General features: G+C 48.7%; 1 protein-coding gene across 3 annotated transcripts in view; it reads right to left on the reverse strand.

The window, feature by feature from the left end:
• Positions 1–23,919, reverse strand: part of Btbd16 (BTB domain containing 16) — a 49,153-nt gene extending 25,234 nt beyond the window's left edge. Inside the window, exons 1-9 of one of the 3 annotated variants that reach the window (XM_021167862.1) lie at positions 23,702–23,919; positions 21,198–21,256; positions 18,657–18,805; positions 14,068–14,141; positions 12,368–12,511; positions 9,682–9,771; positions 8,180–8,294; positions 3,021–3,090; positions 1,217–1,347 (exon numbers count right to left, since the gene is read on the reverse strand). In XM_021167862.1, the coding sequence (XP_021023521.1) occupies positions 1,217–1,347; positions 3,021–3,090; positions 8,180–8,294; positions 9,682–9,771; positions 12,368–12,511; positions 14,068–14,141; positions 18,657–18,805; positions 21,198–21,215 (791 nt within the window). In that variant the 5' untranslated portion in view covers positions 21,216–21,256; positions 23,702–23,919. Of the gene's footprint in view, positions 1–1,216; positions 1,348–3,020; positions 3,091–8,179; positions 8,295–9,681; positions 9,772–12,367; positions 12,512–14,067; positions 14,142–18,656; positions 18,809–21,149; positions 21,257–23,701 lie in introns of all 3 variants that reach the window. The other 2 variants (XM_021167861.1, XM_021167860.1) reach the window with 2 other exon arrangements.
• Positions 23,920–25,380: the final 1,461 nt, after the last annotated feature.

Consider the following 25,380-nt stretch of genomic DNA (forward strand, 5'->3'; position numbering starts at 1 on the left):
GTACTCAGCTTAGGATAAATGTAGTCAGAGGGAAACCATTGCACATTGACAGCCAATTCTCTTTTGCTTTTCCTTCTTTTTGTCTTGCTTTTCCTGAAGGTTGAGACTTGCACATAAAATATTTAAAAAAAAGAGGAATTAGGAACAGTCCTTTCATGTTGGCAATCTCATTTCTAGAAGGTGATGTAAGGAAATAGTCTGAGATGAAGGAAGCTATATACCAAAGAGAACAAGTTCCTGAGATGCAAGTGTTGGTAAAATGTTAGGCATCAGCTAAGAGCCATGGCTTTGTGAGGAGACAGAGAGAGGAGGTGACAGCTTGGCAGGATAGGACAGGGATGGCAGGCAGGAGGACACATGCACAGTGTGGCTACACCTCTGTGGAGAGTCCGAGGAAGGTCCCTGTGGGGCTGTGTCAGACCATGAGACAGTGTGGCTACACCTCTGTGGAGAGTCCGAGGAAGGTCCCTGTGGGGCTGTGTCAGACCATGAGATGGTGTGGCTAGATTATGCACCTAAGGATCAAAGCCAGAAGCAAGGTCTACGCTGGAGGTGTCTTCATTGCCATGGGCTGTGAGTGATGATGGAGACTTGGCCTTGGGGTGGCGCTGGCGCCGTGGAGTGCTCAGTTTGGAAACAGAATTGGCCTTGGGGTCAAGGTGAGGTCAACATTGCATCCAGAGGACTCCCCCAAGGTTCTAATGTGTTCTGAGGACATTGTGTCAGGATAGACGAGTGTAGCAAAGTCAGGGAGCTCTGAAGGCTGGGGTATTTAGCTTTGACAGAAAGACCAAGCAGGCAGTTGGATAACCAAGCTTAGACATATTTAGCAAAGGAGTCAGGACTGGAGATGAAATCTTGTTTGGGGTGTAAGATTTTTCTTTTCTTTTTTTGCCTTTTTTTATTTATTTATTTTTTTTTTTAATTTTTAATGGCTTAGGCAATAGTCTTTTGCTTCTCTCCCCTAGGCAGGTAGGGAGATGGTTGACGCCAGCAGGTCCTTACCTAGAAGGAGCAGGAAGGGTCTCCTTCTTCCTGACCCCACAGGTAGTACCCTGAGCTTTGGCTCCCACCCAAGGCCTGGCTGTCCAGGAGAGCAGGGAATTGGGACAAGTTCAATGGTGTGGGTGTGGCCACTACCAAGATGACAACTCCTTTCCCCTACAGCCCCTGCTTCCTGCTACACCCACCCTGGAGGCAGCACACCAGCTCTGACCTGGGCGACTTCAGCACCTTGTACAGCAGAGGTTCAGGGATCTGTCGGAGGTGGATCTGAGTCCCCACTAGAGGGACCAGGTTCATTTCCAGCCACTTCTCACAGGCCAAGGTGAGCTGCTCTTCGTTGTACTGAGGGGGCAGATAGGAAGGTAAAGCATGATGAGATAACGCAAGCCTGGCTCTCAGTCCCCTCTGCTGGCTTGGTGTGTCATTGCATGCTGACGTGCTCAATTTTCATACACACTGCGCAGGGGGTTGCGGGAGTGGGCGGTGAAGGGGAGAGGTTGTGAGGGTGGAGGGTTGGGGTGGTGGAGGCTCTTCATAACCATTAGAGCATCGAAGCACACTGCTTTAAACCACCCCTAGGCGGTCGGCTCCCAGCCATCCCTGTGTCAGCAATGGAGAACCTGAGGTTCCAAGGTGCCATCTCTTTCTGTGGTCTCTGGTCCAGCTACTTACTGTTCAGGCTGCTTGAACAGAGGCCTGTATGCTGAAGGCCCTGGGCTGCCTTCAGTGACTTACTGCAAGTCTGGGGGTGTGTGGGGTGGTGTGGGGGGAGAGGCTGGATAACTCATGCGGAGCTCAATGGCTGCCCCAGCATACAGTTTAGAAGCAAGAATTAAAACAGGAACTGTACGGGAAGTGGGCACCAAGTCCCACCCCAGCTAAGGAGCAATTGGCCATTTATATCTGCTGGGAAACTTTTTTTCAAAAGCGTGTGGCCCCTGGTGGGGCAACCAGGCCCCAGTGGGAGCCAAGTATAAGGGTAGCACAGACTGTACTCAGTGGGTTTTAGCTAACAGAGAGAGGACACGGACTTTGGTGTCTAGGGAAAAGGACAGGGTGAGGGAGGGGCTGGGGGATAGGGAGAATAGGATTAAAATACACTATATGAAAGTCTCCAAGAGCGAATAAAAATGAGGGAGAGAGAAAGAGAGGGGGGAGGGAGGCGAGAGAGAGAGAGAGAGAGAGAGAGAGAAAGAGAGAGGAGTCCTAAAATTGGGGATCTTGAAGGGGTCTTGGTAGATCTTTCATGTCCCTGAGATTTGGGTTTTCCAGGCTAAAGTCTTTCTGAGACCTGGCAACCAGAATGCGAGGATGTCACCAAGATGACTTTGCAGTACCGAGGAGTGACTATGAGAGCCAGGTGGTTCTTGGCAGACACTGAGGGTGTACTTAGCTGTAGCACCATGACAGGCTGGTTATGTGTGAACTGTCATCCTGAAACACGCCTCTCTCATAGTGTGTGTGTGTGTGTGTGTGTGTGTGTGTGTGCGCGTGCCACTAGTCATAGTGAGCGGTAGCTGGGGTGGCCTGGGGGGGTTGATCAGGAGGTGAGGCTTAGGAGTCAGCGCTGGCCTTCAGCACTGCTCTGAGCAGTGTGCATCCATCCCTCTTCATGTCTACTCTCTCCTGAGAAGGAGACTGCACTGCAGTACCATCCCAACACTGAGCTGGCTGGGCTCAGGTGGTACAAGAGCTCACAACTCCATCTATGTTCTAGAAGGGATCTGCTGCTCTGCTGGGAAAAGCCCTGCTACCTCTCTCAAATCCCGGGATTAAGGTGTTTTAAGCCATTTTCTTGTCCATGCATCTTTTAAAAACTAATTTCTTTCTTTCTCTCTCTCTTCCTTCTTTCCTTCCTTCCTCTCCACTTTCCAAAGCTAAGCATTTCTACTCTTGGCTTGATGCTTTTGGGTAGATATTTTGGAGTTAGGCCGGGGGGATGACATTCAGGATCTGGGCGCTCTTGAAGCCCTGGCAACCCTGGGGGCCCACATGCCCTGCCCAGCCATTCTCACCTTACAGCCGGCCAAGTAGAAGTTCTTGATGGTGCTTGGTGCGAGTCTGTTCATCATCATGTTGACACACCTATGGAGAGAAAGCTGCTGCCCCCATGCTGCTGCCCCCATGCTGCTGCTGCTGCCCCCATGCGCTGTCAGAGGAGGAGGCGGCAGCGGTGGGGTGGGGGTGGAGCAGAGACTTCTCTTCAAGTCTAGGATAGCAGCAGAGACCTCGCACTGGGGAGGGGGCCCTTATTTTAGGGATTTGACAAAAGCCAGATGACCTATTATGGGAGCTCTGGGCTAAGGCAGGGAGGTGAGGCCAGAGGGAGCCCAGATTCTTCACAAGGCAACTGAGCAGGCTTGTCAGCAGGGAGTGGCACCGTGGCCTGGAGCCAGAGAAACTAACAACTCAGGCTTTGCCAAGATGGCCTGTGGATGCCCTCCTGCCCAAGGCATTTTCTTCCTGCTTTGCTGCTAGGTGGCCTCAAATATCATTCCTTTCTGTCCACACGTAGATTCTAGCAGTAGCTTCCTGATGAATATCTCAGTCCTTCCTCATAGCTAGACCTGTTTTCCACTGACCAGTTTATCAACAAAATCCTATTTACTGATCATATACCATGTACCTAGCACTGGCCCAGGACTTTGGTGTACAAAAAACAAGGCCAATGACCAATGGGAAGACACACCCTGCCAAGTACACACCTGAACCGATAGATAACCATGCTGTTACAGTTGGTTAGGGGTTAGGAAAGATATGTTCAAACCCTGGTTCAACATATATGTAGATGACATTGTGTGTTGGTGTTAAAAGGTTGGACACCTTTGGACTAAACAACCTAGAGTATCTGGTACGGTGGGAATGCAGAAAGGAGGGAGCCTGACTGGGCTTAAATCTGAAAAGCAATCGGAAACGAAGAGTGGGATTTAGAGCCCGAAACACAAGGGTGGAGAGGCGGCTGGGGCAGAGATGGAGAGGACAGAATCCCGAGGGAAGAAAAAGCAGAAAAAGCTTGCGGGAAGGTCTGGGGCAGGAGCATGCGCAGATTGTAGCAGAAAAGTCAAGGTGGTTGGGGGTGGGGATGAGTTACTATGCAGAGAGGGAAGCTCGAAACTGAAGTGAGCTGGAAGTAGGGAGCTGTAGAAGGGCACGGGCCGCGCCACATGGAAGGTGGCCCCTCGGACGTGTCTGCGGCTCAACCTTCTTATCTGACAGTAAGTCCCTTTCAAGCCTGAGGCATGCTCACTTAATGGAAGAAGGCACAGAGAGAGCAGCCACCACAGAGCTCTCAGACATCGTTCAGGCTGCTATCACTCTGAGATTACTGCAAGCTCAGCTGAGATTCACTTCCAAGCTAACCAGTGAGTCTTGCACTATTGATTACATGTATGTGTGTGTGTGTGTGTGTGTGTGTGGTTGTGTGAGTGCCAAGGCAGGCATGTGGATTCAGAGGCAACTTATAGGAGACAGTTCCCTCCTTGGGGGGGGGGGGGTTCTAGGGATCAAACTCGGGTTCTTGGCCTTGGTGGCATGACTCTTTCCCTCTGAGTCATCTAATTGGTCCCATGTATTCTAAACATGTTTGTCATTGAGTCAGAGTGACCAACGAGCAGCGGGCTCCCGAACGCCCATGACCTTAGAGAATTGCCTTTCCTGACTTCTGTTTTGCTCTGACACCTTCGCCAAAGTGAAAAAGAACAGGGCTCACCGTGCATTTTCTTTCTGGCTACCACCAAGGGCACTGAGGATATCCACAACCGTTGTGCCTCTACAAAGTCATTTGTTGCTCTGAAGTTTTAGGTAACCTTAACTCCTATCTCATATCTCTCATCAAGTGTCCTCTAACCTTAGCTGCTAGAATGTTCAGAGCTGAATGTGATGGCCTGAAGTCAGGCCGTAGGGTGCTATGGTGGGCAAGTTTCAGTTTCGCCATCTCTCTCTCCGACAAACACAAACTAAGGTGTCCAGTTGTTTTATTTTGTGTAGTGACTTTAAAGCAAAATTGAGAACCAGTGAATGAATAAGTACCCGGTCACGACCGTATGACCCTCCACCATCGGTTTCTAGGATAGCCTCGCTGACTCGGAGAAACTGACTATGTCTTGGGGCTTGATCTTAAGCACAGGAGAACCCATGCTGAGTAGATTTGAGGCCTGTAGTAATCTTGCTATTGAACTTAAGGGTCACAACCTGTGTCCCAAGCCAGGTGCAGTCACCCATCCTCAATAAGTCAATTAAAAGAGTCAAATTAGAGGCTGGAGAGATGGCTCAGCGGTAAGAACACTGGCTGCTCTTCCAGAGACCAGGGTTCAATTCCCAGCACCAACCTGGCAGCTCACAACCGTCTGTAATGCCAGGATCTGACACCCTCACACAGACATACATGCAGGAAAAATACCAATACACATAAAAATATTTTAAAATATATTAAATAAAAAAAAGAGCTAAATTAAAAGCAGGGAAAAAAAAAGGAGATTTTATCCAGTATGCTCACATTGGGATGAGAGACAAGATCCCCAAGCCTGTCTTTGGGGTCCTGATGTGAAATTAAAGTTTAATTAGAAGACCAAGGACATGCATGTATAAGCAGCCACAGTCAAGATGTTGCCCCGCCCATGACTGGCCCATCACTGTCTGGGCTTTAGTGGCCTCCTGTGTGGTCACATGACAAGTTGTTGGACCTATGTGAACTCTCTGTCAGGAAGACAAGTTCCTCCTCTGCCTGGCGCCTTTTCCTTCTCTCAGTGTGAGGCTCCTGGGGAAAATTTTACTTTTGTGTGTCCTGTTGTTTCAATATTCTGAGAGTCTGACCAGGAGACACAAATGTCTTTTTAGAATATCTTCATTTCTGCCAGGGCGTATTAGAATTCCCTTCCTTCTGTTTTAACACCTCTGGTTCATAAGATTATCAAGCCCATTGGTTCCCATCTTCATGTTTCTTGGGCCTGTCCCTCTGCTCCCCATACTTAGCTCAGATCCTCTGTGCCTCCCAGCTCTGCCTCAGTACCAGCTTCCCACGAGCCTCAAGTACCATGCCCACGCCACACAATGGTTCCTGCTAACCACTCACTATGCTCTGCTGACTAAACCAAGTGAGAAAGTTGCTGATTTCACCTCTGAGGTCCTATATGACCAGCCTCATCCTAAACTCCTGGTTCACTTTCCCCTTCTCCTTCTGCTCCAGCCACCCTGAGTCGCCCTGTGACGGCCATGAACTCAGCTGTGATCCCAGCCCAGGTACCAGTGCAAACATCAATCTATGCAACATCACTAGGTGAGTGACACATGTGTTCACAGGTCCCATGCCTCAAAGATCCCTCAGGATGTGTGATTCAGACTTGAACAGCCGTCAGTGTGTTTCTCATGAATCTGGACTCCAGCTGAGATAACCTGCAGGGTCTCATCTGTGGCCTGAAGTTACCGTGGCATCAGAGTGACCCAGGGCACTGCTGACCTACTACATGAGCATGTATGTATGCACACATACTCACACACACCACACTCTTAAGCTTGACTGGCATACCTCTGCCAATTGTACCACCAGCTTCTCAAACACAGGCTCAGCTGTGTGGCAGACCTGCTCTGGCCTCTGACCTAGAATACTAAGCTCACTGAGGTCATGTGAAGAATCTGGGACAGGTCTCACCTGCCTAGGCTCATGAACAGGTCAATAGGCTTGGCTCATTGTAAGCAGCATTCTTCCTGCCCTGGCACGCAGAATAAGGCGGGGCAGGAGGCAAAAGAACAGAGGACTTGCTATTCGTGGCCAGCTGCAGATAAGCCAGGAACAGGGTTCTAGCTATTGTATAGGGCTTCTAATATTGGAGACAAGATGGTGATGGATGGAGACAGAAGGTGGCTAGGGGCTCCCTTCCAGAGGGAAGCCACTCTCCCAATATGTGGGCCTGGGAAGTAGCTGCTCAGAAATGATCCAAGTGAGCAAGTTGCACCTCCCCAATTTAATAACCAATAACAGGCTAGATGGAGCTGAAGTGGGTGTCACCTATGACATAAGGAGTTTGGGGAGTCTCTGGCACTGTCTGACTTTCCCACCCATTAGGAAGAGTCAAGGCCAGCTTCCTTAGACGACTGCAAGACACCACGCACACTGACTCTGACTGCAGCTGCTCCTCTCCCATCATGCATAGCTACACAGACCTCTGGCCACACAGACACACTGGAGGACTTTCTCAGACCCCAGATCCTTCTTACTCTGTCCCTTACTTATCATTCCAGACCTCAGAGCACCTGAGATCCTTGGCTTGGGGAGCGCCTGTCTCCCTCAATAAGCCTGTAAGAAGCTCCTAGCAGAGTGCCTGGCCTGAGGCATCCTCAGGTACCCCCAGAATCCTCAGTTGCTCAGAAACAAGTTGCATTGAATACGAGTATGTGGCCTCTAAAATTAATCCCTCCAGATTCCCTGGGAGAAAGCCTATTGCCTTATCAGAGCAGATGGTGTCTTCTGTTGTCTTGAGTGGGATACTCATTCATGTATACAGACAAACTGAGGCTTGTCAAGAGCTGTGGGGTAGCCTTGCAATCCAAGCACACAGGAGGTTGAGGCTGGAGGATTGTTAGTTCAAGGCCAGCCTGGGGTATTCGGTATGACCTTGTCAGCTACAACCCAAAATAAAAGTCACTGAGACCCAAGAAGTTTAAACAAGCCAGGAACATCATCCTTGCCCTAAGTCTTTGTACCAAATTGCATAGAAAATCAGACAGCCACATAATTCAGCTCCATTCCTGTCTTTAAGACCAAATGGGCACTTGAGGAAGGAACAGGATAGTCTAGAAAGACAAATCCCACAAAGGGATTTCCATGCGGCACACAAATGAATACCTTAGGAAGTGTCATCACACCACAGAGTGACTTCACATAAGCAAGCCAGGTTTGAGGGACGTCACTTTACATAGCAGCGTACTCTCTCTCTGTGGTAGTTTTTCCCCACTTGTAATTCCTATGTAATTCATTCCTATGAATCAAGAATCACTTAGCCTACATGCACAAAAATAACGGGGGCTACTAAAAAAACACTTGCATGCATCTGTGTGAGTTTCATGTTGTCCCTTTCTGGGCTCTAAGTCAGGTTTGGTACAGAGGAACTCCAAGAAATAAGCCACAAAGAATACTCCCAGTTTGCCCAGGCTGGCCTGTCCCTCCTGTTGTCCTTACTTTTGAAATAGTCGGTTGAACTGGAGGATGTGAGCAGAAGCCAACACGCCCAGCACATTGTCCACGGTCATCTCCACCTCTTTCATGTAGAGGTTCTTCAGGGCCAGGGCGAAGGCTGAAGAGGCAGCAGCAGAGAGAAACCCATTAGCATGGGCTTCGTGTGCCTACCTGGGGGCCTCACTACTTTTGCAGCTGGGATGGGGTGGAGATAATTGGAGGAAAGTCGAGAAGTGCTGACTTTGGTACAGATCCTACCTGGTCAGGTAACCACCTCAGACCCACAGCTTCCTGAAGAAGCTGAGGATGAAGGCAAGGAAATCCGATCTGCACTATAAAGATGCTCCCTTGAGTCTGCCTTCAGAGTACATGTGACAGATAACCACAAGGCCAGCATGTTCCCCAGGTTTCCCTTAATCTGGGGGTCCATGACCCCACAGGACTGTTTCTCTAGATTTATGAAGGAGCTTAATGACGGGTTTCCCTTAGAGTCTGAGAACTTCAGGAAAGGACAGGCATTCCTAGGAAGAGCCAAGATAATTTAATGATTTAGGAACCAGACTGCCTGGCTAGAGGGGTCAGATGGAATGGGCCTCCTCCAAATGCAACATGTTCCAGGACAGCATTGCTATGCGATTGCAGTGCGCTCTGAGGACCACGAGCTGTACCAGTGCCCTGGGGCATTTGCTCCTGACCTACCTACCCGCAGACCTGTGTCATCAGAGCATGTCATGAGTGCTGTGTTCACACACATGACTGATTGGGAAAGCTGGGGAGAGGTTGAACACTCTGCAGGAACCTTCTACAGCTGTTGTTGCCCAGACAGCGGGGGGACAGTGGGGGGCAGTGGGGGGCAGTGGGGAGGGGGCAGGCCAAGTGCTGCTTGGAAAGAAGCAAAGGCCTGTGGGTATCCTTGTGCCTACAGGTAGGGTACTCGGTAGGGAAGTTCTGTTTCTCCCAGGCATGAGAAGCCTCTACTTCCTACTTCCTTCCTTTCCTGTATCTTGTTCCCAAACCAGTGGCCACATTGATCTTTACGAGTGATCTGCTTCCCTCTATTTTCCCTAGTATGTGTGAAGGTCAGGGGTTGATGTCAAGTATCTTGTCAATCACTTGCAACCTGTTTTTTTTTTTTTTTTTTTTTTTTTTTTTTTTTTTTTTTTTTTTTTGAGGCAGGGTCTCCTGCTGAACCTAGATGTCATCAATTTGGCTAGGCTGGCTGGTCAGTGATCAGGGATGTTCTACATCTGCCTGCCTGACCCCACCCATCACTTTGGGCTACAGATGTGCATACATCTAGCTTTTTACTTGAGTGCTGGAGATAGAACTCAGGTCCTTAGGTTCACACAGCAGGCTCGGTACCGACTGAGCCATCTCTCCAGTCCCTGCTCAGTACTCTTGAAGAGGAGCGGGTCTCACTTGTATGCTGTGTTTTGCTGTTCGTTTTTTGTCTCTGGGAGGGCCGTTCAGTGGCCTTCTCAGAACATGACGGTGGGTTACATTACCAACTCTGGTGACTGCTGGGTCATTGATCCTCATGGAAATGATGATCTTCTTTACAGGAGACCTTTTTTTGATCCTCCCGGATGGATGAGCTAGTGAAGGAAATGCAGAGATGGAGAACGAGGCCCCGCCCACACCCTGTGCACAGCCTGGATTAGCACTGCCAAAATGAGTGGCTAAAACCTGCATTGCGCTGGCCACGTTTACCACGCCTCCTTCTCTGCCCCTCTTTCTGTCCTCTTCCATTCGCCCCCATCTAGGCTGTGAGCAGTTTGAGGGCGAGGGGGGCCCCAATCATTGGTCTTGGTGCCTGGGCTCCATGGGGAACACAGAGGCCACCTGCTGAAGGATGAGTGGGGCTGTGACATCCATGTAGTGGCTCTCTTCTTTTAAAAAATGTTGTCCCATTCTTTTATTGATTGGTTGGTTGGGGGACAGGCCATGGCACATGCAGAGGTCAGAAGACCATCTGTGGGAGTCAGTTCTCTCCTTTCACCACTGGGGTCCCCGAGATCAGAAGTAAATAGTCAGCCTTGGTGGCGAGCACCTTTGCCTGCTGAGCCACTTCACAAGCCCCACGCAGTGGCTCTTGTTGCTTCGCCCTAGGGGTTTTAAATTGAGGATCCCTGCCACTGAGGAGTTCTGGGGGAAGGGATGGGTTGGGCCAATGAGCTGCTAGCTAATCCATGAACTCGGAGCTGTTCTAAACGGAGGCTCTCAGAGGAGGCCTCCAAGGTCATGCCCTGTGGAGGCATGCATGGAGGTCAGAGCCTCGCCTGTGATCCCAGGAACTTCATGGCTGCCAACTTCTCCCCACTGCTCTTTTTTCCTAGGTCCTAAACTTTCCTGTCTGAGTTTGCTTCCCTGAGTAGTGTGACGCTCCCGTGGCCTGTTTCTTCTGTGACCAACTTACTACAACCCACTATTTTACCACGAGTCTGCTCTTATACTTACGGGACAGGCACATTGATGGCTCTCTAGCCGCACCAACCCAAGGATGTGCCACGGTCTTTCACACACTATCCCTGAGTCAATATTAGCTGAATTGACAAAACAAATAGGTCTAGTACCATAGAGCTCAAGGTGCACGATATGGGAGCCAAAGAGGAAGCGGTGCTGCAGAAAGATGAGCCAACAAAAGTGCCTTTTCCACAGCATCCCCTCACTATCCCCCGACGTTTATCCGTATTCAGATTCCCACTCAGCAAATATTTATAAATTACCCACTAAGCATCACCCTTGCCTCCCTGTGTACCTACTAAGTGCCGGGTCTTACTTAGCACTTGATCACTTTTGTTTCCACCTGATGGCCTAGATTCCTGTGTGCATGGTCTTGCCAATCAGTCAGCCCTATTGCAAAAAGCAAATGACACTACACACAAATGCCTTGCACACAGTAGGCACACAGGAGGGGGCGGCTGGTATTATAATGGATCATGCTACTTACTATATTTCATCATCATTTTGGTGTTGTTCTTTCCCCCTAGATGCCTGGTATAAGCACAGCATCCAATGTTTGTTGAAGGAAAGAACGGTATCAGCTAAGGCCGGAGTGAGAGACAGACACACAGGCTCAAACTTCCCCATGTTAGGGACACCCAGACACGATAGGAAACTAGCCATGTTCCTGAGGTCTGTGGAAATCAAGGGAGCTGGAGTATGCTTAGCAGAAGAGGCTGTTTCCTTTGGATTTCATCCCGGACAATAAACACCAGCTCCAAGTTCAGCAGCCCATCAGTGTGAGATAGAAAGAGGGTGAGCAGCCATGGGAAGCCTCAGGAACCTACAGGGCTCAGCTCGCCAGAGCTTTCCCAGAAGCCTTGTCTATGCCAACTCCAGGACAGCTCCAAGGACAGACATTCCCAACAAAACCACAGCAAGGATTATGAGATCTGTGTGTGGCCTTGGGACGGAGGCTCTGCTGGCGTCTAAAGGCATAGAGAGGGTAGTGACTGTTTCATGGAACACCCTGGAGATGGATGACCCCGGCACTTATCAGTGTGTGAGCAGTGATAGTCACCTCATCTTCTCTGATATCTTTAGCGAGGCCTTGCCACCAGCAGGGGTCTTGGATTAGAAGGGCAGGAAATAAGTTTTTTCTGTTAGTGACACTATTCTGGAGCCATCAAAAATAACATGAGCACTGCTCCCCTTTCCCACTTCGGGCTCTCTTACTTTCCAGCATACCCTCTCTCTAAGTCACCTGAGCCTGCGTGGGTGGCTCTGTCAATGGCCTGACCTGAGCTGTGGGAAGACAGAGGAGTGGAAGTCCTTTCTAGAGCACATGGGGCAAGTGCTTAGGGACAGCAAAGACATCATAAGAAGGGGCCCAGGCCTCCACGCTTCTGTGGAGCATCACAGCAGCATATATACTTGGCTCGATGCCAAGCCAGAGGCTGGTAGGAGAATGTACTCCAGGCTCAGGGAGGGGCCGTGACTGGGGGCTCTGGTGGCCTGGCTGGCTCCAGAGAAAGGCGTTGCTTCCATGACCTGGAAATGCAGTCCTACCATGACCAGAATGCTGGCTGGCTTTGGGGACCATTCCAAGGAATGAGGAAGCAGACTGGACACATAGTATGCTCACACTGCAGAACAAGATTTGTCATTAACGGGGACCATAGGCCAAGCTGGGTTCCCGGAATGCCAAGGGTCTCTGCGGCTCCCGCCCCAGGTCCCCTGGGAGACTACCTTTCTGAACCTTGTCCAGTTCCCTCTGGGAGCTTTTCGTGTTCTGTATCAAGGCTGTCAGGTAGAGCTTGGCCAAGGTCCCAGACTGAAAGATCTGAGGGTGGTGGAGTTCCCACTTGAAGCCAAGGCATTCAAGGATCACATCTGAGGAGAGAGAGAGAGAGAGAAGGATGCTTGGTCAGTTCAGGAACATTGCTGCCTGAGGATACATCGTCTCTCCCACAACGGTCGTAGCCATTCAGCAGACAATGGGGACAAGTGGCTTGTCCAGGTCTTAGTGTAGTGTGGGGCCAAGCACTTGCTGGCTTTGAGGGGGACTACACAAGCAGTGTTATGGCAATCAGTTTTTCTAGAGCCGTTGACAAAGTTGTAGATTTCCAAGGCATATAAGCTGCCCTTTAACTCAGGCTCTTTAGGACCCTCTTGGGTGAATTCTCTTAGGAGGCTTCATATTGAAGTAAGATGGCCCTGTTAAAACAGCCCTTTGCAAACTGTGGAGTGCTTTATGTGGGGCATCCTGTCCTGTGTCTGTCATAGATGATTAAGAGGAGACCTTGATAGAGGGGCAGGTAAATGACACAAGGATGCCAGGCCATGGTGAGGCAGGAGGGGAGTGGGTGGGAGGACTCTGATTGACTCTGTTCTTACTGTTAGCACTGAACTGGAGGAGGGGCTGGTGAAAGAGACAGTTATTCCAAACCAGGCATGATCTAGAGGGCCACTTGCTGTTTCTTGTTTTCTTGGCAAGAAAGCTTGACTCTGTGACTTGGGGTACCTGTGTCCTCTCCCTGATACTCTCATTTATGAACTTAAGATATTGTTTCATGTCGAAGTTAAGAAACTGAGTTTGCGTGTTATATCTTGGACTACCTCAGGTATTTTGTTTATGCCTGTTTTTTTTTTTTAAAGCCCCATATATGTGGGGTGACTATAGAAAGGAACAGAATTCTTCCTCTCTGAACATCAATCTTAAATTTGAAGGTGGCCATTACATGGCAGACATCACTAATCAATCCTGGTATCTTTTCTCCTTGATGTAAGAAGGTCTCATTAGAGTTGGCAGACGAGAATAGGTTATTAGCTTTCCCTTGGAAAAGAGGCTGTCTCTGACCTTGGGCAACCATTCTGTGGGGCTTAGCCCTGAAAAACTCCTTTAAGAGGCTCACGCTGGAGTAGAGGCGTGGCTCAGTGGGTGAGTGCATGACTGGTATATTTGAGGTCCAGGTTCAGTCTCCAGCATAACAAGAGGTAGGGAAAAACCCACTACAGTATCTTCCCACTTTCCTCACCTGGCTCAGTGGACCTTTTTCCTATTCTGATTTATGCTCCTATCACAGGAAAGTCCTTTGGGGAAAGTGTCAAGCTGATGTCAGTCATGACTGGCTAAATCCCAAAGGGACAAAACCCCAGTTGCCCTGTTCCTGAGTGCTATGTTTAGACTTCCCTCAGGCTACTTATTGACGTCAGTGTGTTTGCGTTTATGTACCCACCGGGACATGCGTATATGTATGCGTATGTTGTTCTACTTGTCACACATAGGAGACTGTTTACAGGCACCTGCCTCATGTTAGACACTGCGGTGCATGAGAATTGTGGTCTACAGAACAGAGACCTGCCAATGGCTGGTTCCCTTCCACAGGGACCATAGGAGGCCCATGACGTCAGCATAGCTCTGGTTGAATCCACTGGTGACCGCTCACCTGCTTCCCCGCTTTGGGTGCCACTGTTCATGATATTTTCAGAGAAAAGCTTCTGGAATTTTGAGATACATAATCTTGAGCGGAAACACAAACAGAAGACACAGCAGTTAATATTAAGTCAAAAAAATTTTGCTAACTATAAAAGTTATAAAAGGTGTAGGTGACAAGCTCTGTATGTCTTATGTGAGCCAGGAGTTGGAGAAAGAGGGACAATGGCCACCAACCTTAAATTTCTGCACCAGATAGATTGTCATGGAGCTCCGTCTAGCTGGTTTTGGCATTGGTGCTGGTCTGGCTGTGTGACCTGGGCTCCCCGTTTCTTCTTCCCGATGTGGTTACTATTGCTCACCAACTTTACAATAGTGTTTCGTGGCAGGGCTCAGAAACTGGACCACAACTCATCCCACTGTATAGTTTATTAGACCATCAGTCCCTACACCATCCATCCCCACAGCAGCCATCCATACACTATCCTTACATCATCCATCCGCACAATATACATCAATCATTAGAGCATCCCCACATCATCTCTCTTTACAGCATCCATCCCTAAAACATCACCTTATGACAGTTTTCTCAACTCTCCTGAGAGTTGACCCCAAAACACGGATCCCTACTTCGGCCTGTAAGCTTGACTTGCCAAGGAGGTCAAGGCTTACCAGTAGAATGGCAATAGACGTTCCTTTGGGACATCTCTAAAACAATGGTATACAGTAGGTACTCACTCGATATCTCCTGGGGAAGAGCACAGAGCGTTCTTTTCTAAGATATTAGCTGGTGTCAGACGCTGCCAGTCTCGGGACATCTGAAAATTGACTTCACAGCTAGCTCAAACCCTACTTTGTTCCTCTATCTGAGTTTCTGTTTCAGGAAACGGACCCTCAGGTGCCCGAGCCAGTCACCTGGGCATTGTCACCTCTGAGCATGTGTCTCCATCTGATGAGATGCTCTTTGCAACCCCTTCATGCATCTTTGCCTTCGTTCCTCACCTTTCTCCAGACTTATGTCCCCAGTCACTGCCTGTCTCCCACCCTTCCAGCAGTTTCCTCCTTGGATTCACACCCCATACAACACACAGATCTGATCTTGTCTCTCCTGTTGGGGATCCACCACTGAGTCCCTATAGACTCAAAGCTACAAGCCCCTGCCTCACTACTGCCTTGTGCCCCCCACTCTGCTGCAACCCTTTCTGGCTTCATGAACACAGTTCCCACAAACTCACAGACCCCATTCCTGTGCTAAGGATTCTCCTGCCTCTCTCCTAGGCTCTTATTAATTCTCTAGGGAAAATACTCATTGCTGCTTTCTCTGGGCTAGCACCTTCATCCCCTATACACCCCAAGACTGTCCCATTAAAACTCCTGCAATGTCTTCTGTTTGCCTGCCTATTCCTGTGCCCTCTGCATAACAGACAGGGTGCCTGTTTACTGCTGTGACCCTGGCACAAGTCACCATGCATGTGTTTGGTCAGTGTCAGCTGAGTCTGAGTATGAATAGCACCCCTGGTAACGCTTTTCACAGACGCTATGTACTACACATGCAGAGTGTGGAAATAAACTAAAATGTGAGTCACATACCCAGAAGACGATCATCCCAAGAAAGCTAGCTAGCCAAGGGATGCTTGTGGACCACATCTGGTCTGTGTAACCCAGTGTCCACTTGAGAACGCTGTTTCCCACTGATTCAGAAGCCCTCACGAGCCAGGTGCATGGAGGCGGTTTGGGTGGGAGCCTGTTTCCGGAATAACAGTGACAGCATGCCACCCTTTCCAGGTCAGAGGTGGCTGCAAGTGACTCAACCTCAGGAAGGCACTTGGGAGCCTGAGTTGTTTACTCCATTAGGAGTGATTGACTGGACCCAGCCACCCTCAGCCCTTCCCTCAATCACTTGACATGTCTGAGAAGAGCCAGGCAGGGTTAAGAGTTCAGACCATCACCTTAAATGGCGGGAGTGGGTTTTGGAAAACACAGGACACTGTCCATGAGCTCAACCTGCCTCACAAACATCCCTAGTACCAGCTGAGGCAGGAGATGCCAGATGACCAAATGGCCACACTGCCTCTCCTGGGTGTGATAGCTGTTTACTATAAGTGCTTTGTAGACCTCAAGATGCAGGCTCACTGGTAGAGTCTTTGGTACACACAACATCCCTTCACTCAGCAGGAGGAGAGATGCCCTGTGAAGATGTGGCAGGGAGCAATGGTAATGGGCTCATAGGCTGGCACCTGCCCCCTGAAGTTGTGGCCCATGATCAAGAAGGAGAAAGGGGATCCAGGAAAGCCATGTGTGAGAGTGCTAACTGATGCTCACGGTATCAGGGACTCCAGTCAGATCAACTGGGCAGAACCACATAGACCTGGGTCTCAGACCCTTCATTTGCTTCCACATGGCCTTGGGATCTGTCTCTTGGTCTCAGAGCTTTCCCTTATAAAACAAAGATGCCTGGCGGGGTGTGGTGGCACAAGCCTCTAATCCCAGCAAATCCCAGCACTCAAAGGCAGAGGCAGGTGGATCTCTATGGGTTCAAGACCAGCCTGGCCTAAAAAGAAATTTCCACAACAGCCAGGGTGGTTATCCACAGAAACCCTGTCTTGAAAACAAACAAACAAGCAAGCAAGCAAAAAGCCTGGGCAGAGTAGAAAGGTGAATGACTGTGGGGCCTACCGTAGCTGAGCCCACACTTGGCTGATATCTGCTCCTGTTTCCCCTATAGCCTGGTCGCTTGCCCTAATATCCCTCTCCCAGAACTGTATGCGTATAGAATAGCAAGGTCTCTCCTAATACCATCTTCATTGCTTTTTAAGACCTTCCCGACCTAGATGCAGACTTGGCATTGCAGACCAGATGAAAGGAAAGCATCATCCAGGGTCACCAGCCAGAGGACCAGGAAGGGCAGACCCTGGGCTCATTTCCCAGCATGCCATGATCCTTAGTGTAAGGACCCTTCCTTTAAGTCTTGGCTGGGCAGCCCCATCCCTGTGCAGCCTCTTTTGGGTAAGTGATAGTGTGCCCACATGTGCCAGAATGCCCCCGTCCCCCAAGACAGCTTGGCTTATTTTTACTGAGTGTGTCTGTTCAAGGTCTTTCCAGGACTCGTGTCACACAGGAGAACATATTCAGTGTGCAGATAAGAAACTGGAACTGTGATGAAGGAGTCAACAACTTCGTGTCTCTCAGCCCCTAACTCTGCACAGTGTTTAGGAGTGAGCAGCCTCAGAGTCCCTCATGCCCTAGAAACCCATAGACACAACAAGGCGAGCTGGCCAGCTGGATGGCATGCAGGTCACTGACCTGAGCAGGCTACACACCCAAAATAACTGGGAACGGGGAGCCAGGGGCTGAGTGGCCTTTGGTGTGATACATTTACTACAGTTTGATCTGGCTTCTGTCAAAGCTGACAATGAACCCACGTAGGGGAAGCCACAATTACAACCCAGGAGACAGGGACAAGACTTTACTGATGGGGCAGGGCTGGGGAACTGTCTATGCTTTGGGAGACACATGTGTGCTACGCAATGCTATTTCAGGCACTTCTATACACACTGGCCTTGGAAGGTGACATCAGAAAGTCTCCTGGTGTCCGAAGGTAAATGGTGTCACTAAGAATACATTCTTTATTACCTAAGTTAAATGTTGTCTCTCAATATAAAAGATAAATAAACAGGAAAATAAATAGAACCTTTGTGGTGCTTCCCAAGAGCTTTTCATAGCCCCAAGGATAGATTCCCACCACAGAATAGAATTGTGATCTGTGTTCATGGAAGAAAATTCACCTTCCCAACCCCTGCTGGGGCAGACTCCACCAAGATAAATGCTCAATTTATTCAGAGCCTACTACTATTTGTAAGACTAATAATAAGAGTTTCTAATATACCCTGATATCTTGCAGCAGATTTAATTATCCATTGAGTTTTCAAAGGAGTTTCCATCGTACCCATTTTACAGGTGAGAAGAGTGAGGCTGAGTGAGGTTTAGCCACTGGCTAACGGTCACATTTGACCAGTCTCTTAACAAGCATGGATCTTCCATGTCAGATACTGCTCCAGGGGGCAGCTTTTGCTTAGCCAGACTTAACCATAACCCACAAGACAGGTACTGCTAGTTCAGAGTTTAGTGGTATCAAGCCAGGGCAAAGGCACCAGGAAGTGAATGGACCCTTCTGCAATAAGGTCCATTGCTGGGTCCCCTGGACGGGTAGTACTCACAATTTGGAGAAGTGATGGTCTAGTCCAAGGCTGAGACTACTTACTGAGAGAGGGAAGGGGAATGGATGAAAATGGGAATCCATGGGAAACATCCAAACATTATTTTTTGGAACTTTTCCCAAAGATCATTTGGTCTCTGGATGACAAATTTAGAATCCCGTGAGGGTCTGAAGTTCATCTATAAAGGATTAGTCACACTGACAGACCTGGCCAGAGCAAGGAGTCTCTTCAGACCCTGCCCATTCCTATGTTTGGTCCTCGAGTGAAGCTTCCTTACAACAAGCCTGCTTCAGTCCTGAATGGTCTGGTCAGCCTGGTCTGGTCATCAACACCTCCCCTTCCCATTTTGGCTGTCACTCTGTCATGGCCGTTTGACCCTCCCTACCTGTCTGGGTTCTTCAGAGCTTCGTCAAGGTCTACATTCAAAGTGTTGCACATCTGGGAGAGTGCCAACAGGTCTCCGCAGAAATGGTCTTGGGGAAAACGCCATCGGTTGGTTGCACCAACAATCCGGCGCTCCAGCCGAGTCTTGCGCTGCTTGATCAAAGAAAGAAAGAGAGGGGCCTTTACCTTCACCCACAGGACAGCTTTCCCAAACTGTACAACACAAAGAAAACCAATGGAAACTTTAAACTGTTTGTGACTTCTAGGACCTGGCTAGTGTTTACCATGGGGCATCTTTCCAGATAGTTCAAACTATAAAGTACTCCAGAAATTGGGGTCTGGAACAAGAGTGGCCAGGGGCAAAAAGGCCAATTGGTTTTTGGTACATAGCTAAGAATTCACAAGTAGGGATAGTACCACGTTTCAAGTACTGTTCTTTGAGTACTTAACCTAACACCAGTTGGAAAGATACTATGGACAGAGAGTTTTCTCTTTGGTAAAATACACAGTCGAAAATTCACCATCTTATTATGACATACAGTTCAGTGGCATTTGGTACGTTCACAGTCTTATGCAACCACCACCTTTATCCAGCTCTAGAACATCTTTATTACCCACTAAAGGGCCCTGTATCCATCAGCCACCCCATCCATCTCTTTCCCCCCACTGCGGGTGACCACCAAGCTGCTTTCTGACTTGAAAACCTTTGCTCACTCTGGTTATCGTAAATGTAGAATGTCACAGACTCTGTGTGTCTGGCTCCTTTCGGTTGGCTTCCTTCCATGGTTCATCCATGTATGTATCAGCACATTCCTCCTTTTCAAGGCTGAATGCTATAGCACACTGTGTGACTATACCACCATTTGTTTATCTTTTATCAGTTGATGACCTCTGAGTTGCTTCTGCCTCTCGCTGTTATGAATCGTTCTGGTAGGACTATTCATATGGCTTCCTTAAGGGAAAAGAGTGTTAGGAATCCAACCTTCCGACTGGTGACTCGGACATCTAACGAGAAACACTCACCACAAGGGATCCATGTGAATGGAAGTCTTAAGTCCTAAGCCATCCAGGTGGAGGGATGGGATCTGAGTTCAATCCCTATTGTTGTCACTTACTGATTGACAATTTTGGGCAAGTCACTTAACCTTCTGAGCCCCTCAGACATCATGCAAAATGGGAATCAGCATCAATGGGAACGGTGACAAAGATGAAGATCATGATCGTGGTGATAATTGCAAAGAGGATGGCGATAGTGGTCGGGGTCCATGTGCTGGTATGGTGATAGTTGTAATGATGATGATGGTGATGGTGCTGATGGCAGGTATGGCAGTGGAAGGGATGCTGGTGATGATGTTGGTGATGACGGTTAAAGCGGTGTGCTAATAGTGATGGTAGTGATGGAGATGACAGAGACGGTGATGATGCTGTGATTGTTATTGGTAACGGTAGAGGTGGCAGTAACAATAATGCTGACAAAGATGATGGTTGTGATGGTACCACTCTGTTTTTTAGAGTTACTAAGAGGATAAAATCAAACCGTTTAGGAAGTGTGTCTTAGCCTGCTGCGTAGCTAGGTGACTGTAAGCTGTGGATTGAGTTTAGTTGTGGTCTTGGGGCACGAGCAAGGGTCGGCTCAGCCGTAGGGCTGCTCTCTGGTTTCTGAACAGTGCTGCCTAGACTCACTCTTCCCAGTAGACAGCCAGTCAAGCATGGGGCACTCAATGGTGCATGTCCTGGCCCTTATGAAAACATGGGAACCCCACTGTAACCGTGTGCTGTTTGCCTTCCCATGACCTGTGTGTGTGTGTGTGTTCAGAGGTTGACATTGGATATCTTTATCACCCTTTCATTTTTTGAATTAGGGCTCTCACTGAACCCAGAGCTCATCAATTCAGCAAGAATAGCTGTATAGAAAGCCCCAGGATTCTCTAGGTTTTTTTTTTTTCACCCCCAACACTGAGGTGCTCCACCCACACTCAGGTTTTCTATGGATGCTGGGAGATTAAACTCAAGCCCTCAGTCTCGAATGGCAAAGCACTTTATTGACTGAGCCATAGGAATGAAAGCTTCCATAGAAAGACGCGTCTATGAGGCTGATCAAGTGATTAGGATTTCAATGACTATGGAATGTTGCAGGTCTGGAGAAAAATTATCTTGGGTTATCTTCAGTCTTCTCACAGGCCGTTCCTTGTCTGCCTCTGTGTCTGACACACCCTTGTGACTATCAGGTGAAACGTTTTCCCAATATATTAACAACCTAAAAACTCAAAATGTCATCAGTTAACATCCCATCTGTAGCAGAGATTTCCCACCGACGCACCCGATAGTGATCTGTTAGTATAAAATGCTACGGCGGCATTACCATGTTAGAGAATGGAACTCAGAGTAACCTAAATGTGCATTCCTGAGGCATGATCACTTATATTTGGCTCCAGAATACACCATCCCTTCCCCAGCTTGAGTTGAGAATTGTGGGTTTTGTATGTATAACTACCTCTCCAGACCTGCTGTCACCGGCCTTCTTGCGAAAGGATCCACTTACTGAATTCAACATTTTCATGAATGATAGTGGCGATGACACAGGAGGACAGTGATGAGCACCTGGAAGACAAGGAGCTGGAGATGACACTTTCGTATGTCTCTAAAGCGTCCCATCAGGATACTGTAGAGGAGGCTGACCTAAACAATCCGTAGTTTACATAAAAGGAATCATGAGAAAGCCTCACATGTGGGTCACGTGTCAAAGCCAGAGGATGGCTAAGTGTTTGTTTGTTCTGTACTTGGATGTAGTGTCTAGCCTGGGATGGATGGATGGACGGATGGACGGACGGACGGACGGATGGATGGATGGACAGACAGATCAATCTATGCCATGATTTTGGAAAAGCAGCTTATGTAGAGGAGCAACAAGATATGCCTTTTCACATTATCGAGAGGATGAAGATCAATGTAAGTCCTCAAGTAGGGTGAGCATGTATTTGGATCAGGGGACTATATGGGTGGCTGGACAGGGCCCAGTGGGATTATGATTACCGTAGCTTAAAGGCCAGGGGAGAGGGCTGGCGGGGCATCCATTTTCCCGAGGGTTCTGAATGCAATTAGGATGACTTGGTTATAAGCGACAGAAACCAATCTGATTAATGGTATGCCAAAAACAGTTAATAGGAAGAGGACGGTAGGACTGACTGAGAGATGCTGATGGGTGAGGACACCAGGGAAACCGGGACCCAATACAGGGACTGAGATACAAGCACCAAGGGCTGTTTCTGTCAGAGGATGTCATGAGGATGAATCAGTTCCCTACACTCCATCTCCGGGAGGTTCTGCTCAAGCACAGTCACCCCCGCCACACTACACACCACACCACACTAAATACACAAACACACACACACATACACACTACACACCACACCACACCACACTAAATACACAAACACACACACATACACACTACACACCACACTACACACCACACCACACCACACTAAATACACAAACACACACACATACACACTACACACCACACCACACTAAATACACAAACACACACACACACACTACACACCATACTATACAGCACACACCACACACACACATTTCACCACACTAAATACACAAACACATACACATACACACTACACACCACATTACACACCACACTAAATACACAAACACACACACACATACACACACACACATACACACTACACACCACACTACAGACCACACTAAATACACAAACACACACACACACTACATACCACACTATACAGCACACCACACACACACACACACACCACACTAAATACACAGACACATACACACTACATACCACACTAAATACACAAACACACACACATACACATAATACACCACACTAAATATACAAACACACACATACACACACTACACCACACTACACAGCACACACACACACATGCACCACACTACACAGCACACAGAACACATACACACCACTACACAGCACACATACACACACATACCACACACCACACTGCAGATCACACACACACACTACTACACAGTACATAGCGCACACACACCACACCACACACACACACACACCACACTGCCCCCTCCACACACACATACTTTTGTTCATGGCTGGAATCATAGCTGCTTCTCTGACCTGTTTTTCACACAGAAGTCAGAGGGACCCTGCACCTCTCCAGCTAAAACCCTTGGCCAACTTTCCACTATTCTACATATGAGCTCTGCGTCTTCATCGTGGCCCAGAAGCTTCTAAGGAGAGAGGAGTGGGTTCCAGGCAGACTTCACACAGAGCTGGTCAGCATCTGAAGAAATGTTCCTGTCAGGGCCCTCCATAGAAAAAAAGGTCATTTCAGTTCAGAGGTGGCTGCCTAGCTCCTGTTTCTTTTTTTTTTTTCTTTCTTTCTTTCTTTCTTTCTTTCTTTCTTTCTTTCTTTCTTTCTTTCTTTCTTTCTTTCTTTCTTTCTCCTCCTCTTTCTTTCTCTTTCTCTCTCTCTCTCTCTTCCTTCCTTCCTTCCTTTCTTTCTTTCTTTCTTTCTTTCTTTCTTTCTTTCTTTCTTTCTTTCTTTCTTTCTTTCTTTCTTCCTTTCTTTCTTTCTTTCTTTCTCTTTTCCCCGAGACAGGGTTTCTCTATGTAGTCCTGGCTGTCCTGGAACTCACTTTGTAGACCAGACTGGCCCATAAATCTGCCTGCCTCTGGCTCCAGAGTGCTGGGATTAAAGGCCTGCGCCACCATGCCTGGCTCTAGCTGTTTCTTTTACACAAGAGTCTTCCTAGCTGACCTTGAACTCCAGGAGTATCTTAGTAGCACTGAAATGTATTTTTATTTTTGTCTCACTGGGAGCTGTGCCCTCAGTGGGCTTTAGTTGTTGCTCCCTTGGTCCTCTGGTGAGGAAGCGGTCTGTGACCCTCCTTCAGCTCCCAGCCAGGAACCTCTGAAGTGCCTCCTTGCCCTGGCGGAGCTATGTGCAAACAGCTCCCATCACTGGGTGACCCCTTGGTCTTGGCTGTGGAGGAGGTACCAGTCCCACTTACAGTTCTGCAGTCCTGCTACCCACGGGGGTGGTCACAGAGGTTGAGAGTGAAGCAGAGGGGTGCTGGTTGCACTGGTCTCAGAACCAAGGGAGAGTTGGAGGCTCGGCACCTTCTGAGCCTGAATCTTGAACACTCTCATGACACCTGGGGCTCACCCCTTCTCCTACAGGATGCGATGCTTTGCTGGGGGAGCCTGCCTTTGGCTTCCTGGGGGTAGTTGTGGGCACCATGGCAACAGCAGTCAGATTCTAAGGACTTCCTGTTCCGGGTTCTGGTGTTATCTCAGCTTGAGGCTTCAGGCTTTCTGCTGAGGGGAGACAGGGCTATCAGAAAACAGACGGCTAGTGACAGTTTGTCACTAGCATAACCATGCCTGGCTGCCAAAATATTTTCACAACAAAAGTAATTTGAATTCCATGTCCAAAATTAGCCTTAATTAATTCTACATTAATATTTGTGTGTGTGTGTATCCCCTCCCCCATTCCTGTGTCTTATTGATAATGGTGGCACTGTGTCTCTTGATGTGGGAGAAAGTGGTGGGTAGTGTAGCCAGCCCTCTGACAGACATTAGGGTCTCAAAGTGCAAACCTGCAACGGGGCTATGTTCCTTTGCAGGGGAGCGAGCTACACACACACTTGGAGAGCCTTTGCCACACTTTCCATACCACCAGATACACACTGTCTGCTCTCTGACCTGGAGTCTGGTCTGTTGCTTCCCTCCTAGCCCAGTGCCAAGATGATGGCGTGATAGTGTGTGTGGAAGGAGGTGCCTCAGCAAAAACTCCAAAGTACAGGTCTGCCCTGTTACTTCTGCCCTTCCTTTTACCTCAGACTTCCCCTATGTAAACTTTCTCTCCAATAGAGGCTTAACACAGGGTTTGAATTAAGGTGTTTGAAATACAAGAACCTGACCCTCCTGATATCATACCTGCCCTCTGGATACTATTTCTGGTACTACTGGGGCTACTGGCTAAAAGACAACCCCTAAGCGCCTCCTATTGGCCACACTGGGAAAGTGTCCCAGGGAGCCACAGTAACCCCTGAGCCCAATATTTGACCTTGGTTGTATTGATCCCTTTCTGAAGCCTTTGGCTCAGAAGCCTTCAGCTCCCCGCTAGATCGCGCCATGGATCTCTCCAGAGCTGAGCTGTAAGCCAAAGTCAAACGCACAGAAATGGAAGTAATTCTAACTGCTTTCCCTGCAAGTTCTACCTGGTGGCATCCACTTGCTGGCGATGGCGTCCACCCACCCCTATGGGAGGGAAACAGAAGGATGGGAGGCAGAGCCACCATGCCAGCCTTAGGCCAATGTTCAGGGGGCTGCTTTCTGCCCCACCTGGTGTGTTCTGGATCCTGAGGGTCTGGGGAGAATGAATCGGCTTCTGACAGCACCTGCTTCGGCTCCCAGAGGGAGAAGGTGAGCAAGTTCCTACAGGGAACAGAGCAGCTCCTCTGATGGGGAGGCCATGTGCACATGCTCAGGCAAATACATTTCCAGAAATGTGCTGTGAGGGAGGCCACAGTGAGTACTGAGTGTGGTTGGCAAAGGATTTCCCCATATAGAGCCAGCTTATGAAGACAGAGAGGTGGCTGTTCATGTGAGTGAACACACACACACACACACAACTAGACTGTGGAGAGGGAAGTGTAGCCCAGTCAAAACAGTAAGTGAACCTCCA

This window comes from Mus caroli, unplaced genomic scaffold (assembly GCF_978045245.1).
Source record: "Mus caroli unplaced genomic scaffold, Mus_caroli_1 scaffold_8, whole genome shotgun sequence".
Lineage (NCBI taxonomy): Eukaryota > Metazoa > Chordata > Mammalia > Rodentia > Muridae > Mus > Mus caroli.